At 39.3% G+C, this 17843-nt stretch overlaps 1 protein-coding gene across 9 annotated transcripts in view; it reads right to left on the bottom strand.

The window, feature by feature from the left end:
- NAV3 (neuron navigator 3) overlaps positions 1 to 17843 on the bottom strand; it is a 448840-nt gene that overhangs the window by 136495 nt on the left and 294502 nt on the right. For 5 of the 9 annotated variants that reach the window (XM_083573284.1, XM_083573283.1, XM_083573280.1 and 2 more), the window contains 3 exons: positions 15691 to 15874; positions 7012 to 7080; positions 2335 to 2474 (listed from right to left, as the gene is read on the bottom strand). In XM_083573284.1, the coding sequence (XP_083429410.1) occupies positions 2335 to 2474; positions 7012 to 7080; positions 15691 to 15874 (393 nt within the window). The remainder of the gene's footprint in view (positions 1 to 2334; positions 2475 to 7011; positions 7081 to 15690; positions 15875 to 17843) is intronic. The other 4 variants (XM_083573285.1, XM_083573286.1, XM_083573288.1 and 1 more) reach the window with 1 other exon arrangement.

The raw sequence follows: 17843 nt of genomic DNA, 5'->3' as shown, positions 1-17843 counted from the left end.
CGGCTCATCATAGCCCTGATCCTGATCACCCCCTCCCCCCATTGCTGCTATTTAAAGTAGAAAAAAGTAAGTACAAAAGGCAAAACTATACATTTATTGTTTCCTATGTGAACGTAATTTGGTTTGGAATAAACCAAGCTAATTTGGAAAACAAAGCAAAGATTTGGGAAAAGGAAGTGTTAAATAGTGATTACTCCATAGAAAACCACCAGTTATGTTTGCCCAACTACTGTACATAATTTAATTATTTAGATCACTTTTCCAGTTAGCTAAAAGGGGTTTATAGCACGGATTTATGCTATTTAGTTCCACAGTATGTCAAAGAAAATACTCTTTCTGTATATGTAGCTAATGGTTTCAATTTGGAGCCCGTGACACAAATGGAAAAGCAAGCCTGAGGACCCAATAAAATAATCTGAGAATAATAGTTTGGAAAAAAATTGTAGCAGCATTTTTATGTCCTGAAAGCAGAGATTATGGAACATTCTGCTTTTACACATTAAATAATATTTGCTTATGGCTTAGCGAATCAGTGACTAGCTTCACCAAGAACCTACCAGGACTCCCAATTCAGTCTTCAAAATATTAGACTTGCATAGAGGGGCAGGAGTATGCATTCGAGGAAACTCCATCTTCAATTCCCCAGCATCACAAACGTGGTAAGACATTCATGCCTCATCAGGATTTTCAGTTGTGTGGAGGTTTCTAAGCATCTTCCATCAAACACACACAGAAGCTTCTCTCAATTTTTTAATTCAATGCACAAAGCTCTGAGAGAAGCCCTCGCTGAAGGGGGAAATTAGGGCAGCGCTTATATTTGAAACCATTTTTTAGAATCCACTTTGTTCAGGAAAATGTTTTCTTTTTCACGTTCAGCAACTCTGCAGATTGGGTTATGGAAAATGTCTGCAGGTTGCTCTAATTTAATAGCCAAGTGTCCCTGTAGTGCTGCATATGGTATTCTAACCCCCTCCATTTTTTTATTTTTTAAATAAATAAATAACAATATTAACCTTTAAGGGAAACTTTTGATGCAAGGTTAATTGTACAGCTACTCAGCACAAACAGCATGGATTATAAATATGAAACCCATTATCATGAGATCTGAAGTATTTTGAAGATTCTCTTATGGCATAAAGGAACAATCAAATTATGGATAGTCATGCAGATTAGAACCAACTGTTTTCCTTTAAGTCCTTTGTTGTTCTCCTGATATATACTACCAGTATATATCTTGCTTCTGTTTATTTTCAAACCCCACGATTAACCTAGCAATCAAAATGCATTACCTCTAAAGTATTATTAAGATTGCTTTACAACAGTAATTATTATGCAGCTTAACAAACATGATGTAACAGGTTCTCCATTGTCTAAACCAGGAGTTGTCAACCTGGTCCCTACCGCCCACTAGTGGGCGTTTTGGGATTCTAGGTGGGCGGTAGGCGGTTCTATGGCACAAGCTGAATCCTCCTTCCACTGAGCACTGGTGGGCGGTAAGGAAATTTTACCATCAAGAAAGATGCATTAGTGGGCAGTAGGTATAAAAATGTTAACTACCCCTGGTCAAAACGATGCTCCATAGGCATCAAATTCTCTTAATTATGAGGTGGATCATAAACCATATTGAGTCCTACCACTACCCAAAATAGGTAGATAATAACAGATTGAACGCGATGAACAGTAATGAAGATGAAATGTTAATATTGCTTAAAGAAACATCCTTAGAGAAAGATACCACAATAAAACTTGCTTGGTGCAGAAATTTGCAATGCCTGTGTGAATTAATTCCTCCCCCACATCTAACTGAACACTGGTGCTCATTCAATGACATCTACTCCCACCTTGTGGTAAAGCTGCTGCACATTCCTTTTTAAAAATGTTCTATTTTACTGACCCCTGAGATAGGGAAAAAAAGAATATTTCAGTGAATGAATATATGCAAGAATGATATTCTTGAAGGCAGAAGGTATATATTTTCCACAAGTGCGGAAGAGATGCTACAAGTATCATCCTTGATGCAGGATGCTTTAAGACTCCATTCAACACTGAGCCATCACCGAGTGTCAGATTTTATAAAGTTTCCACTGCTTAGGATTGAAATCTACCCCCAAAAAACAGCTGCTGAAAATTTATATATATCGAACTGCAGCTCAAAACGTTAGACATCTTTTGCCAGAAATAGAAGGATCCTCAGAGCCCAATTGAAAACTCAACAATTATATTCTACTTATATCTCAGAATTAGTATTTTAAACATTGCATTTTTTTCCTGACTTGTGTCGAACCTTTACAGATTTGTATGCTCAGTAAGCCTGGCATCCATTCAAACACTTACCTTTTTCATTTCCATTTGCATATTGTGGAGGCTTGTTTTTGTCAATGCTGTTAAAGCTCTGACTTCTCCGATTTAAATTTGAGGCTCCCTGGACTTTGGTACTGCTGCCTGCAGCTGGCACCCTTGAGGGCCCGGGAAGCCTAGAATAGCACAGTCAGAAATGAATTTCTTGCAAGTGCATATGAGACAGTTAACTTTTCAGTTGCAGAATAAATTCACAGAGCTGATCAACAATGGTTTTAAGAAAGGTAATGACAATGAACAACATTAACATAATTAATGGTTAGTTAGACCATGGACAAAAGGAACACCTTAAACGGTACAAAAGAGGGAAAATATGATATATACAGTCAGAGACAAACATATAAGGATCCTTTGCATTTTCCATTTACACTGCAAAAAAGATTCACCCATGTTTTTCCAGGAGCCATACAACGGTTTTATTCAAATAGTTCAGTTCCATATATTTCTAAGATAAATATAACAAAGCTAAAACAACCCATGGAATACAGTTTAGTGGAAATATATACTCTAAACACAGTTTTGTAAGCACTGTACTCCACGAGTGCTTTATTTCTTCTTTTGTTCCAGAAACTCAGATATCTGCAGAAGGCATTAGACGGTAAGATGAGAAATTCAACATTTTACATTGCTCACATCTTCATTACTTCAAATGAAAACTCTTGAATTAAAGAGATCTGCTCAGGCTACATATTTCACTTGCTGGTATTTGCTGCCACCATCTGAAATATCCTGGGTATCAGAGTTAACAATAAAGGTGCCACTCTCTGCAATAAGTACAGGCCCACATTGTAATTATTTTGATTTGATTGTCTGGTGTAGAGATTAAGCAGTGTTGCGTTGTCTTACAAGCTGCCAATAACAATAAATTGCTCTAGTTCAATGCACACAACTGGTACCTCAACAGACTTAAGGACAGGTTAAATCAGGATTGTGAATGTTACCTAGAAGCAGGTGTTACTAGTTTAGGATATTTCAAACATTTGCATTGTGAAATGCTAATAGCTGCCACAGGGGGAGAAAAGAGAGAAAATGAAAGAAGAAAATGAAAGGGGGCATTTGTTTAAGAAAGGGCTTTGCTTACTTATAGTGGCACATCAAGAGAGCATATTTCAATATAAAACTGCAGTTGTTTAACCACTATCTAAGCAGGTCACCACTTTGTGAAGTAGGTAACTGGAAAATTGCGGTGTTAGATGTCTAATAACCCATGTTACTTTTTAGTTTATTCTGGCTGTTGGCCTGCTCCTTTGGAGTCTGCACTGTCAGCAAATCTAAGCATACAAAACTTTATCATGGCCTATAAAATCCAGATAAGACTGGGGCACTGTTAGTGAGTGGTAAAGACCTCTGAGGGCACCGGTGCGTAACTTAGGGGTACTTTGCTGTCAGCTTTGACTGGTGTCCCAGCTGTGCCCCTATCTGGACGGGGATAGCCTAACACCTGTTGTTTATGCTCAGGTAACCGCTAGGTTAGATTACTGCAACACCTTATATACAGGGCTTTTTTTTTTAGCTGGAAGTCACTGGAACTCAGTTGCATTCATGGTGAGTTCTGGCACCTCCTTTTATAGAAAACTAGCACTGGATATGAAGGGCTACCTCTGAAAATGGTTTGGAAACTTCAACTGGTGAATAAGTTGGCAGTGAAATTGCTCATCGAGGGAAGACAGTTTGATTAAACTGTCTTCTGGCCCAAACACTGATCCTGGCCCAACTGCAGCAGCTGCCAGTTAGTATTCAGGCCCAATTCATTGTGCTGCTTTTGACCAATGAAGCCTTCACGGCTCAGGACTGAAATATTTCAAGGACCGTCTGTCCCCATATGGACTACCTCAACCCAACCCTGCAATAATCATTTGAAGCCCTTCTTCATGTGCCTCCTCCATGAGAGGTTTGGAGGGTGGCAACACCAGAACAAGCATTTTCTGCCCTCCCCCCCTCCTTGGAATGGTGTCCCCAGGGAGGCTCACTTGGCACCCTCATTACATACCTTTAGATACCACCGGGCAAAAATGCTTCTCTAGAAGCAGACCTTTGGCTGATTAACATTCTATGGGCTTTCAAATGTGTCTGTGGGAGGGATGTTATTGGCTTGTTTATGTTTTATTGTGTATTTTGGGTTCTCATTTTATATTTTTATGTTGTGAACCACCCTGTGATCCTCAGATGAAGGGTGGTATACAAATTCAATTAACAACAACAACAAATCTATGGCTACTGATCCAGTTAATTTACAAATATACAAAAATGCATGTTAAAATTCAGTTGCCCATACAGTGGTACCTCGGGTTAAGAACTTAATTCGTTCTGGAGGTCTGTTCTTAACCTGAAACTGTTCTTAACCTGAGGACCACTTTAGCTAATGGGGCCTCCCACCACCACCACACGATTTCTGTTCTTATCCTGAAGCAAAGTTCTTAACTTGAGGTACTATTTCTGGGTTAGCGGAGTCTGTAACCTGAAGTGTCTGCAACCCGAGGTACCACTGTATTAATAACCATATTTCTCAGGTACCTCCCTCCCTATATTCCAGTTAAGAAAATGAGGCAGGAAACAGCCCAAAAGGGCCTTTGTAATACTTGAAAACAGATCTCAGGGCTATTGTCACACACACACACACACACACACACACACACACACTTCATTCCATTTCCAGTCATTCTCCCACAGAATCATTTAAGCAACAAAGGAAATGCAAAGTATAAAGGAACAGGTAATTCACAAGGAACATACTTCTGGTCAAAAATGTACAAACACTGTTATAAATTTATATCATTAGACAAGAAACAGTTGTTAGAGCCCAGACATGATGAATTGTGAAGGAGACAAGAGAGCCTACAATAAATGCAGACTGAAAACCTATGACCACAGGTGCACAACAACTGTGCTTTGGTATAGCTCATTCCAGGCTATCACCAGCAGTTCAGCTTACAATAGAAAACTGATGCCATACATTGGATTACACAGCTGATAGTTCATTGTTAGCAATGAACTGCAAAGCAAATAATGTGAACAGTTTCATTTTTTAACTACACATAATCAACACGGACTGAACAAAACAAGAGGAGCTAGGAGTCCTCCTTTAGGAAGTAAATGCACAGATTTTAGTGTTTATAATAGAGAAGTCACAATCAATGGCGGAGGTAGAACAGGCAATCAACATGCAAGCCATCTAAGACTAAGATTTTGTTTCATTTAAAGACAATTCATTGTTTCAATTCATTTAATTCCCAGCTCCACACAAACAAAAGTTGTCCCTAACAGTAGAAATTTCACACAATACTTTATTAAATACATTTCAGGCTGAAGCAGTGCTAATTCTTCTACCCAAGTGGTTCTTAAACTATTTTCATAGGAAGCTGTCTGAGTCAGACCTTTTAATTCAGTATCATCTACACTGGCTAGCAATGGCTGAGAGCTTCAGAATATTTACTAGCCCTGCCTGGAAACTATGTGCTTTTACCACTGTGTTACAGCCCTTCCTCTCAGGGCTCCCTCAATGAAAAGACTGATAAAGGCATAAATACTCATTCATTGCTTTTCTGATCTTACTATATTACCCTTGCAGTGCCCAGGCTGCATGTGATATCCACATTCTAGGGTTCAGCTTACATAAAATGAGCAGCAGACCCCAAACTCTACACTAGCAATGAGGAATATAGGCAAGAATGGTCTGCAATAGACAGATTCTGACAATAACTTATGGGATGTTTTAAGTGGCAGTCTAATAAATGCAATAAAGAAGGGATCCAAAAGGTGAAGTTTGAGCATTATTGTTCTAATCCTTTCCCACACTAACAACCCTCCTGAACATGCTTACATTTTAAAATTTAAAGTTGTTTTCCACCAAGATAAACAGTATCATACAGTTCAATTTCTGCTCTACTGAGCTGGGCCAATAAACTGAAAAACTGATTAGTAGAATTTATATTCACTTGTGAACCAAATTATGGGAGCAGACAGACATAACCTGAATAAAGAGCTTGCAGTGGTGCTGTGATGTCACAACTGAGCCAATATATGTCCTTGACTACTACACCCCTTTTTTGATCATTCACTCGCTGCTAGCCTTCTTCAGCTGATTAAAAGCAACAAAGCTTTATTTAGCCAAGTACCTGAAATGGGATGCTTCCCAGCTCAGGCACCCAAGTGCATGATAGGTTGTTAATTTTTTTCCAGACAGGTAGAGGAGGCACAGCAGAAGTTGGCAAAGAGTAAGGGGCAATGTGGGTAGGAATGACAGTGTGGATTTCATTGTATGATTCTCTATCAACAGTTCAGACACAAAGTTTCCCCTGTGGCAGAGCTAAATAATATGCTTCAAGTCTGTCTCTAGTCTGTGTGTTGAGCAAGAAGCATAAGAGCACTAAAATCCCTCTAGAAACTTGACAGCTCATTTAAATCAATTATTTTACATACGGTATGCTAAGTTGCAACACACAGATATCCCTACAGCTATTATACAAAGCTGTTATTTTTGCAGTCTTGGGCAAGGCTTTTCCACTGGCCAACTAAAAATTATGCAAAGCTTGCATTTAAAAGATATGGTGATAAAGGGTTGAATGTCTACTGTGGTTTAAAGAATAAAATGCCAGTGGGCAGTGACTCCATTAAGTATCACTAGCAAGCAATAAATTAGAGATGTTAACTGACCTAGAAGGCTTTTTTTGACTGGTTGCAATTCCACTGTGATTAGACTGAGTTGCATATCTGGCTGTCAGACTGTATGAGAAGAAACAGAGAAATTGAATTAACGAATATTTTTTTTTTTTGAATATGCATAAAAAGCAAAAACTTACCACCAAATGATGACTTAATGTTATGCAAATAGAACATGGATAGAAAACAAATTAATCAAAGAATGCATTAAATGTAATGATTATACCATGAGTTTTCAAAGTACGGACTATGTTGTAATGCAAGGCATTGTAAACTGTCCCATCCACAGATTCCCAGAGTGGTGAAACCTATGGGAGTAAGATGTGGGAAAGGAATTGGACTGGGCAGACTGGTGCAATGTGTGTACTAAGAAACCTCTATTATCTGTTTTTCCTAAGACTAAAGAAATAACATTTAAGATCTTACACAGATGGTACTTGACACCCCAGAGGTGCAACAGAAACAGTTCTCTATTTTCACCACACTGTTGAAGGAAATGTGGCTAGGCTGGAACCTTCTACCATATGTGGTGATTATTAGAAGCTATACACATGGTTTAAAAGACATTCTTACAAGAGATTACTCAACAGTCTTTGCACCCAATTAGCTCTGTTAGCCATTTTTGATGGGGAGAACAGGAACATTTCTATTGGCATTCAGTTGCACACAACTGGAAGAATTTGGACAATTTATCTAAAGACTGTGGGTGCCAACAAATCTGGTCAATTGTTCCTATAGAGAGATTTACCAAACAAGCTTTAGATGGAGAAGAAGACAATGATTTTATTGAGTTTTGGTAGGCATGTATTGCTTGTGTGAAAAAGAATAAGTAAAACTCACAGCTGCCAGCCCCACATGGTAATCTCTGGCAGAATGTTCATGTTTAAGTCTTGCTTTTTTTGATTCAGAAGCAGAAGGGAGTGAGTGGGGGACTGGAGATACTACTTTTGTTTCTGTAATATTGTTCTTTATGTTGACCATGGTAAACTGTCAACATTCTAGCTGGGTTAAAACTCAAGATGTATCATTGCTGAGCAAACTCAGAGCTTATTGCAGATACAAATACTGGCACTGAACTTTGCAGTAGATGCCATAAAATTTTATCTAAGCATCCACTTTCAACACTAATTGAGGGTATCATCTTTGCTGAAGAAAGCCATTATTTATTGGGAAGGGAAACTTGTGGCCTCCAGATGTTGTTGGACTCCGACCTCAATCAGCTCCAACCAGCAGGGCCAGTAGTTATGGATGATGGGAGCTTTAATCCAGCAACATCTGGTGGGCTGCAGTTTGCCCATTCCTGCTTTACAAGGACACCCAAAAGTATTAATGGGGACCATGTGCCATGTGTTACCGTTAAACTTCATTAAAAAGCACATTAAAGATTTTATACAGCATTTTAGGGCTGTTTTACTAAGATCAACTTTTTTGTGAGAAGAACTAACCAGAATGACAGACCAGAATGACACTGTGTAGCAGACAAATCTACTTTTTCATTATATTATGACACATTCGTCCCACTGTTATTATCCAACACGACTGGCTTGGAAACATGGATACAATGACGATGTGTTCTGTAAGCACAGTCTATGCTAGAAACATGCATAGCAATGATGCACAAAATGAAAATCAAAGGAAGGTGCTGGTGTTAGTAAAGAACATAGCATGGTTAATTCTAAGAGGTGATGATAGTGACAAGTGATATGATGTGATTTGGCCAGGAATATATGACAAGGGATGTAACTAGACCACTTATAACTTTGTGAAACTGTTGCTGGACTGTATAACTTATTACAGCTGGGAATCACAAGACTAAATCCTTCATGCCGCCACCCCTTGCTGCTCCCAAAAGTGATGGAAAGTTAGGTGCCTGACTTTTCCCATTACACAAGTGAGAGCTTGCAGGAACACACAATCGGGAGGGAATGCAGAATGGGAAGAACGCAATAAGGTGGTGCTGAGCTGGGCTTCATGTAGATTGTCCTAGCACTGCACAGCTAGTATTAACAGCATCAGAGAAAACACTGCTGCAATCCAGGGATTTGGAACCAAGTTCACATATACTAAGTGACGCTGTTGAAACTCAGCATTTGTCCATTTGGAAGTCAAATCTAGTATGTTCGTAATTCTTGAATGTAACGTAATTCCAATGAACTTTAATATTTTCATACTTCAAGCTGAGTTTAGTTACAAGTTAGTTTGTATTTTCTGTGCCTGTGCAGTTGGAAAGAAAAGTAGTGAACTTACAGTGATATGGGGTGATTTGAGGTCTTTCAAACCATTTCTTTTTTATTTTAACTTCCTTGCCAATAAAGATTAGAGCTTGAACTTCCTTGCATGTCAAAGTCTCTCTGGCAGACTAGGAAGCATACTTCTTACCAGTAGTGGCTGGCGAGGCACAGTGGGTAGGACAGTTTTGTTGACTTCACTTCCCAATGCTGCACATCACTGTCATCACCAAGAGGGAGGCAGCAGGAAGCTTGATATGGCAGCAGCAGTGGAGCCACTCTGACGCTCCTGCCATTACACTTGCACTGTGATGAACTCCCCATCTATGGCCTGCTCATCCCCTTCTCTGGCCTCAACATGCAACATTGGGAAGCCAGATCAGCAAACCATTCCAGTCTGTGCCACCCTGCCAACTGCTACTGGTTCTTGCCACGCACTTTCAAAGCAGGGCTAGAAATGCCCCTGGAAATGGCTCAATGTGATCAAATAGCTTTATTTAGTTTTCAGGGAGCATGCAGAGGAAGAAAGAAGACGGTCCACATGGGCCTATGGAGGTAACTATTTTACACACACAGCCCAATTAAGCATCAGGAAATAAATGTATGTAAGTGCCATTTCCAGGGACATTTCTGGGCCTACTTTTAAACTATGTGCTCCCTAGTCTCCTAAAAGGGGCTTCTACATTTAAAGAAGTTAAATAAAATGGTTTAAAAGCACTCAGAATACTGCCTCACAATACTGCAAGTTTAAATTTGAAGATACTTCAACATTTTGAACTATCAAAAGAACTTTTGGCAAAGTTGTAATGTTGGATTTGTTACTTGGCAAGAAAATCACCCTTTTTGATTAAGCAAGTTCACCCTTCACACTAATATTGAGGGGTGAACTCTGGAAACTGTCAGAGAAAGAGAAATCAATGGGCATGGTCAAAGTTTTGTCTGGACTTTGTTAATTTTCCCCAGCAGCAGCATGAGATGGTAATATGGAGTGGAGATAAGGGGTGAATAGGAGAGGCAAGGCTGACAACTTGGAACAGCATTCAGTTTGAGGCTATGCTTGCCTGTTGGAAAAGTGAAACAAGTAAAAAGGGCTGCAATTTTGGTGTAAACCAAATCACTTGGCATTATGAATATAAAAATGATGACTATTAGTTTCTATGTGATAGGCTGGCATTATTCCCCAGTCTCTTCCTGGAAGCAAGAATGGTTCTATGTGGGAAATGGAAAAGGTACTTTGAGTGACTCACAAAGGCAGCTAGCTACTTACTGAAAAGTGACTTATGGGAGAAAAAGTCTAGATTGCAGTGCAATAGACTACTCATTTCATCAACAGATACCACTAAACTCATGTCATCAAGAATCATAAGGGAAGAATACTAGCCTGTGGTGAATACTAAAGCTAATAGTGAAGCCTGTGATTTATTACTGAAGCCTTGGGTAATAAAGCAAATAGTATAGTCCTTTATTGGATTAAAAACAGGTTGCAAAGCAATGCAGATATGCCAATGATCTGAAAAGTCAAATATGTTGTTAATTGTAGGAGCAATTTTGTCTTATATGGAAAGAAAATCCCCAAACTAACCATAAAGCTCAAAAAAACTTAAGCATACAATTTTTCTCTTTTAATTTCCAACACTTTTAATGAGATCTCACATGTATAGCTTATATAAAAGTGATAGAATATGAAAATATTATGCACTGTAAAAACTACACCAACCTAGATATGGTTATATCACAAAGGGAAAAATATATGGCAAGAGACAGTATTCAAAACAAAATAATAAGAACGCATACCATTACCAGATCTGCATGTGAGCTCGTATCTTACATTCATGTTCACAGAACAATTACACTGGAGACAACTGAGTGCCACAGAGGTTATCGCAAGAAACAGGAATGCTCTAGAAATGCCAACATTGTCTTGCTTACTTGGCAAAATTAGCAAGAGCCAAAATGCACAAACTGGTGGGCACAGAGTAAAATTGCTTTGCTTATCTTGCACATGACAGTTGTTGATCTCAGCACAGTCCAGGATTCACAGCAACCAACTAAATGCCTAGCCAAGACATGAGGAAAAGAGCCCTCTGTTGTAAGGCCATTACTTTACCTAGCTCTGTATTGTCTACACAACTGCTTGGCAGTGGCTCTTCAGGTTTTCAAATAGTCATCCCTTCCCAGCCCCTGCCTAGGGAAGCCAGGAATTGGCTACAGCCTCTGTCCTGCTGGATAAATTTGTCTACAAGTAACATCCTCCAAACAGTCAAGTTTGTAACAGTATTTATGCATCCAGTCATAACTGTAATCCTAGTAGTTATTTTGTTTATTTAACATGTGCATGTTGAGGTGTAGGAACCTGTGCCCCCACCCCAAAAATGTAAAGGTTCCAGGCTTTCATCAACCCCAGCTAGCATTGACAACAGTCATGGATAATGGGGGCTGTAGTCTGTCAACATCTGGTTGGGTTTCCTACTGCATTCGACTCCTTCCTTAAAGACACAGTCACTACAACATCAGAACCGGTCAGTACCAGTCAGTACAATGTACTTGGATATGTTAGACATATTGGACAAAGTCCACCACAAAGGGCTCCTAGGGAAACTCATGGGATAGAATGAAAATGGATTATCCTATTGACTGAGAACTTAAAAGTTAATAACCAAAATTAGGAAACAAACAGTAGGCAGAGGGGACCCAGCACCCTTAATCTTTGACCTCTCTCCATGCTGGCTGAGGCTGATGGGAGCTAGATTCCAACACCTGGAGAGCCACAGGTAGCCCACCCATGATAAAAGCAATTCACTCAATGAACCTAATCTATAAATACAGAAATTTGTTATTTCTTTTTACTATCCAGCAGGTGAGGTGGTAGATGTGCTGAATCACTGTGATAATGGGCTAGATGAGGATCAATTCACTCAATCAATCAATTAAAAAAAAGCTCATACCAGACGAAACAGAGATACTGGTAGTTCCTCCCAATACAAACAGCATGCAGTAAATAAAAAATGAACTTTAGCTATGGTTTATGACTTGTCTGGAGCAAGCCAAGGTATGACACTGGGCTTGGACATAATGCTAAACCAAACTATGGCTTGGCTCTGAAAAGAGCAGCAGGAGGAAGACCAAGAAAGGGGCAAACAACTGTGAATTTTGCTCCACGCAGTTGTATGTTTGCTCATTTAGTCATGATTTGTCCTAGTGTTACATGTGAACCAAGCTGTTGATTGGCTTCAAAAAAACTCACAAGAACTGCTAGTCCAGTGAGAGTCATTATTCCCTTTGCTTTTTCTGTGAAAGAGCAAAGTAAAACATTACCCACAGAAAACCAGTCATAGTGAAAAATGGCCTTAAGTACCAACCAGCCAAATATATTTGCTTTTCTAAAGTAACACAGGGTGAACTTTAATGAATTAAGCAAATCCATCTGGCTGTCAAGCTGCGACCACTATTTCTATATGTGATAATGTTGGTTTGCCTGCATTTAGGAATTTTGCTGACAGCTTCTTGAAATCAGTTACCGACTAATCCACAAATGGGACAGAACTTTCATCTACATGTGTTTTCCCTTAGCATCTGGGTGGTTGAAAGATCATCGCCATGGCAAGCTTAGATATATGCTGCAAATATGTCATAAAATATAATATAATCATTGTTGCCATGCATTTCTGCTGACAGGTATAAATAAGGCCATCAGCGCTGTGACCTTTGTGTATGTGTAAAATAAACGAAAATGAATCCGTGACTAACTCACAAGTGAAATGTAGAAAAACAGAATTCAGCAGAACAGTTCAATATAACTATTTTCATTCCTTTCTCAGAAACAAAGGCTTATTGATGGCCAAAATGTCTCTCTTGTAAAACACCCTTTCCTTTCATATTTATCTTGATGGATTTGGGGCAGTCAACATTATATCCTCCAGATGTTGCTAAACTACAACTCCTATCATCCCTGACTCCCTGGCATCCTTTGCAGTCTAAGGAAGATGGGAGTTGTACTGCAACAGCTCCTTGACAACCACAGCAATATTAACAGCCTGGATATAAAGAAGGTTCCTCACTGGAAAGATACAAAGCTACTCAGATGTAGATTAATATGCTAACTTCCTCTCATTGCACCTTCTTTGAACATGCAAAGTGTGAATGTTTTCACACATCTCTGAAGAAGCATCATATGTTAGCTCCACTGGCATCTGAACAAAAATAAGCTCCTACTTTGCACATTTCAGGGGAAACTGAATAATTCATCCATCCTCTCTGTTTGTTTTACCATCCAAGACTCAGGCATAGGCAAACTCGGCCCTCCAGATATTTTGAGACTACAACTCCCATCATCCCTAGCTAACAGGACCAGTGGTCAGGGATTATGGGAATTGTAGTCCCAAAACATCTGGAGGGCCAAGTTTGCCTATGCCTGATCCAAGTTCTCCTTAGTGCATCAGACAAAGTGATCTCCCCCCACCCCCCAGCCTTTGGAAAATGCACATTCTTCTCAGTGGAGAACTTCCCATATGCTTGTCAGCCTCTACAATGATCTATACTGATCAAGGGCCAAGCAAAGGCTAATTACTCTGATTAATGTTTTTACAATCTACACTCCCTCACAGAGAAGCATAACCATAGTGCCAGGCCACATTTTTACCTATTTTATTGGACCACGAGGAATGGCTCAATAGATCTTCATATTCCAATACATCAAGATCAGTGTGAGACATCTTTTTACTGTGCACTCTTAAAGTTACAGTCATTACATTAAATGATTCTACCTGATGAAAGGTATTCAAAGTAACATAAGGAATCTAAATGTTGTTTTTTTTCTTTTTTGGGGGGGGGGCAGGGAATACATCCTAAACAATGCAACTCTAATTGTAATATACCAACTACAACTATTTTCAGCAATATAGTGTCCACTATGAATACTATACATGCACATTCAAACACAAATTAAGACAAACTATCTGCAAATGTTAGGATGAATGAAAACAATTTAATTTTTGGGAAATGATTCAGTTCATTTCCAAGCCAATCACAATTTAGCCTCGCTTATCCTCCCTCCTCTGTATCTCTTGAACCCATCCCAGCTACCCTCAATCACCCCACCCTGCAGCCCTTTCATCTTCCTTTTAAAACACGCTTACCAGCTGGGCCAGAAGTGGCAATGCTGCTCCAGCCACAGTAAAAGGGGGGAGTGTTTCTTCCTCCCACTTGGCCCCAGCCTCTTGCAAAGAACCCATTGCCCCTTGGGAAACTACATTGACTACAATGTAAGTACTACCCAATGTAGTTATTGCAATATTATAGTGTCATGAGCCGCAAGGCACTTTTCCTAATGACTTTACGCTTCATTGGGAAAACAGTGCACACCTGTTGCCAACTATCCCACTGTAGATTGCATTTCAATAGCTAAAGCAGAAAAAAGGAACGAGAGAGAAACACTTTTTAATTCAACTCCTTACTCTTCAAAAGCACTGAAAAGAAGATGAGTGAAAAATTTACACAAAGCAACATGTTGTATTCAATTAAATATATATCACAAAATGTGCAGATTTGTTCTAACCATGAATTATTAAAATAAGTGTTATGAAGTGTATTCTTTATTCATGCTTACCAAAGTCTAATCATCTGTGTGTTGTGTTACTATTCTTACAGAATGATTTAAAGAAATATGTTTCACTGTATAAATAAAATCCTGTTGATTATCCCCTGTTGATAATCCAGATTTGAATTTTCTAGACAGCACTAACAGTGATATAACAGAGTACTTTAGAAGCCTAGGTGAGTAGACTTCCAGTTACCATTTATTATACCTTCTACGAACCATGTTCAGTAAACTAAAAGATAAATGCAATTTAGGATGTATTACTCCATTTATAAGAATGTAAACAAACAGTGCATATTATTCAGAAAAGTAATCTCTGTTGTGTTTTAAGAACTGGGTGCTTTCTTGCCCTACCAGAGAAGATCATGTTCAATTACATGGTGTAGTGACAGCCCAGAGTACTTCCGTATTACACTATTTATGCCATAATCATGCTATTCTGTGTAGTAAAAATAACTCTAGGAAGGGGAAGATAGGCCTTATCCCTGTAATGTTTTCACAATAAACATTGCAACACACAAGAGTTAGAAGAATCCATACTCATTTCTTTACTCTGTATCTCATTTCACATTTCACAAGTTGATCCCCTCAATGTGCAATATATTTGTTTATAATTAACAAGTTTCCCCAACTCGTCACGCCACATCATTCATGCCACTGTTATTAGGAACAACAGAGAAGTTAAAGTAACTGTTTGTGTGAATGCAACCTAAGGCTGCGATGCACACTTAACTCCCCAGTCAAATTGAATTTAGGTTTAATTCCAAGTAGACAAGTATTTAGAATTGGTTTCTAAAGAAAACCATTACAACATGGAAGCACTTTAATTGCATATTTTATCTGACCTACCTGGACTGCATATCTTGTTGTGTTTTGGGCTGGCCAATATCAGCAGGAGGTGGAGAATGAGAGACGTGCTGCTGTAGCTCTACCAAAGACTGATAGTACTGTTGCTGTTGGTGTTGCTGCTGTTTATAACGAGACAAACTGAAAAACAGCCCTAAAATGGCTTTCAAATTTCCATTCCTTATTTCTGAAAAAATGAAGAAAATATAAGAATTAGAATTCTGCTCTGCATGCTTTGAAGTTTCCACATCCTCTTCAACAGCAGACCCACAGACAATGCATTGTAGGAAGTTACCGAATGCAGGTTCTCATGTGCAAGGAGGTTAGAGGTTGCAAGTATAGCTAGTAAAGCTAGCCATGTTTTATCACTCCTCACATGGTGTCCTGGTTCTCTGGAACTGAGAGCGCCTGCAGGAAGGCCCAACTGCTGCAGCTACAGACAGCTTACTACTCCAGAAAGGGGCAGAGGAGAGCTGACGTCTGGAACAGAGGAAGCCTACAAAAATCTGTAAAGGTGAGTCCGATCCATCTATAGCTCATTGGAATTGTAGACATAGTCACCCCACCACTCAAGTCTATTTCCAAGTTTCACCCCAGCAGAATTTGATCTCTATCAGTCTGAAGACTGGACACTTTAGATAAGCAGATTCCAAAGGTTCTCCAGGATGTCTGAAATGGTTTGCACCAATCCAAGAAGAACTAGATAAGCAATTCCTATTTTACCATGATACAATTTTTGAGGGCCCCCTATTCGACTCCCGCAAGCAAGAGCAAGGAGAGTCAATACCTGGCTTCATCACAACCCTATGTGCTCTCATCCAGCACTTACACAGTGAGGAGCTGGGCTTGGCTGTTCAACCTTAGCTCTGTCTCCCTATCTCCACACATGAGCACTCAGCTCAACTTGCCCCTCTACAGCCAACTTTTGCACCCAAAGACATAGCAAGCAAGCAAGCTGAGTTCTAGAGGTGCAACCCTGTCTCTCTCCTTTTATAAATTAGCCTTTGCTACAGAAGCAGCTGCTGTTAATCTGTTTGATAATCTGAAGCCTTCTTTCCCCACCTGTGCTCCCATTCTAAAATTTATGAAGGTCACCAGTTCTGCTTCCCTAATAAATGAGTGAAACCACATTATGAACCTCTTATTTTTTATGATTAATATGTTATTAGAAGAATTTCATTTGTAAATAAAGTGGTCAAAGAAAAAAAGGGGTGTGGGGAAAAGTGCAGAAAGTACAGTGTAATGCAATTAGTATAATTAGCACCTACATTTCAAGTGGTTTGCAAAAATAGATAAATAACAGACCTACATGAAAAATGCATTACAAGGCAGCTGCCTACATTTTCTTATACTGCCCAAACTGTATAATATAGTGTTTTAAACATTAGTATGAATCAAACTACATGTTATACTTGAAACACAGCAAGGTCCTGTGCCTCCTTTTTTTCCCTTTAATGTGGGGCAGAACATTATTGGGATTGTAATGTGGTGAAGGGGGGGGGGTTCTCTCTTCGTCCCCTTCCCAGGTGTGACCTCCCTGACAATCATCTTCCAGGCAGCTACACAACTTAGAAAAAAGTTCCCAATGGTATGAATCAGATTTTGTTTTCCTAAGCCTCGGAGCTACACAGGAGCGAATCTGGGGTAGGTAGGGGAGAATAGCTCAATAGACTAGGGATAAACTTCCCTCCCTACACAATGCAATCCAGACAACAATTTGGCCTCCCCCGCTGGCAATGAAAGTTGTTGCTGTTTGTTATGACCGCAGACCAATAAAATTACACAAATTAAACATACAGCTAGTTAAAATGAAACATAAAGCTAAATAAAGCTCTAAAATGAATACATCAAAATACCTCCCCCAAACAGCCAACATACAATCTTTTTGCAAACTTCTCAGTAATGTGGCTTTCAAAATTCCCTGAAAATGTGCTTTATAGAGGGAGAACCAGCCTCTCTCTATACTTGTTATGCAGGTTCCTACGCAAAAGAACGTGAACAACAGACTCTATTGCTTCAGCTCCACACAAACGCCAACCATTTGTTAACTAGAATCTTGTTGAATCATCCACTTAACAGCACAGAAAACCGCACATTAAAATGAGCAAGCATAAATGCTTTCCTATACTCAGAGACAGGTATGAAGCTGACCCTTC

Source organism: Podarcis filfolensis, assembly GCF_964270895.1.
Source record: "Podarcis filfolensis genome assembly, chromosome: 10".
NCBI lineage: Eukaryota > Metazoa > Chordata > Lepidosauria > Squamata > Lacertidae > Podarcis > Podarcis filfolensis.
The sequence above is the reverse complement of the archived record's forward strand: the minus strand, read 5'-3'. Positions and strand labels throughout refer to the sequence as shown.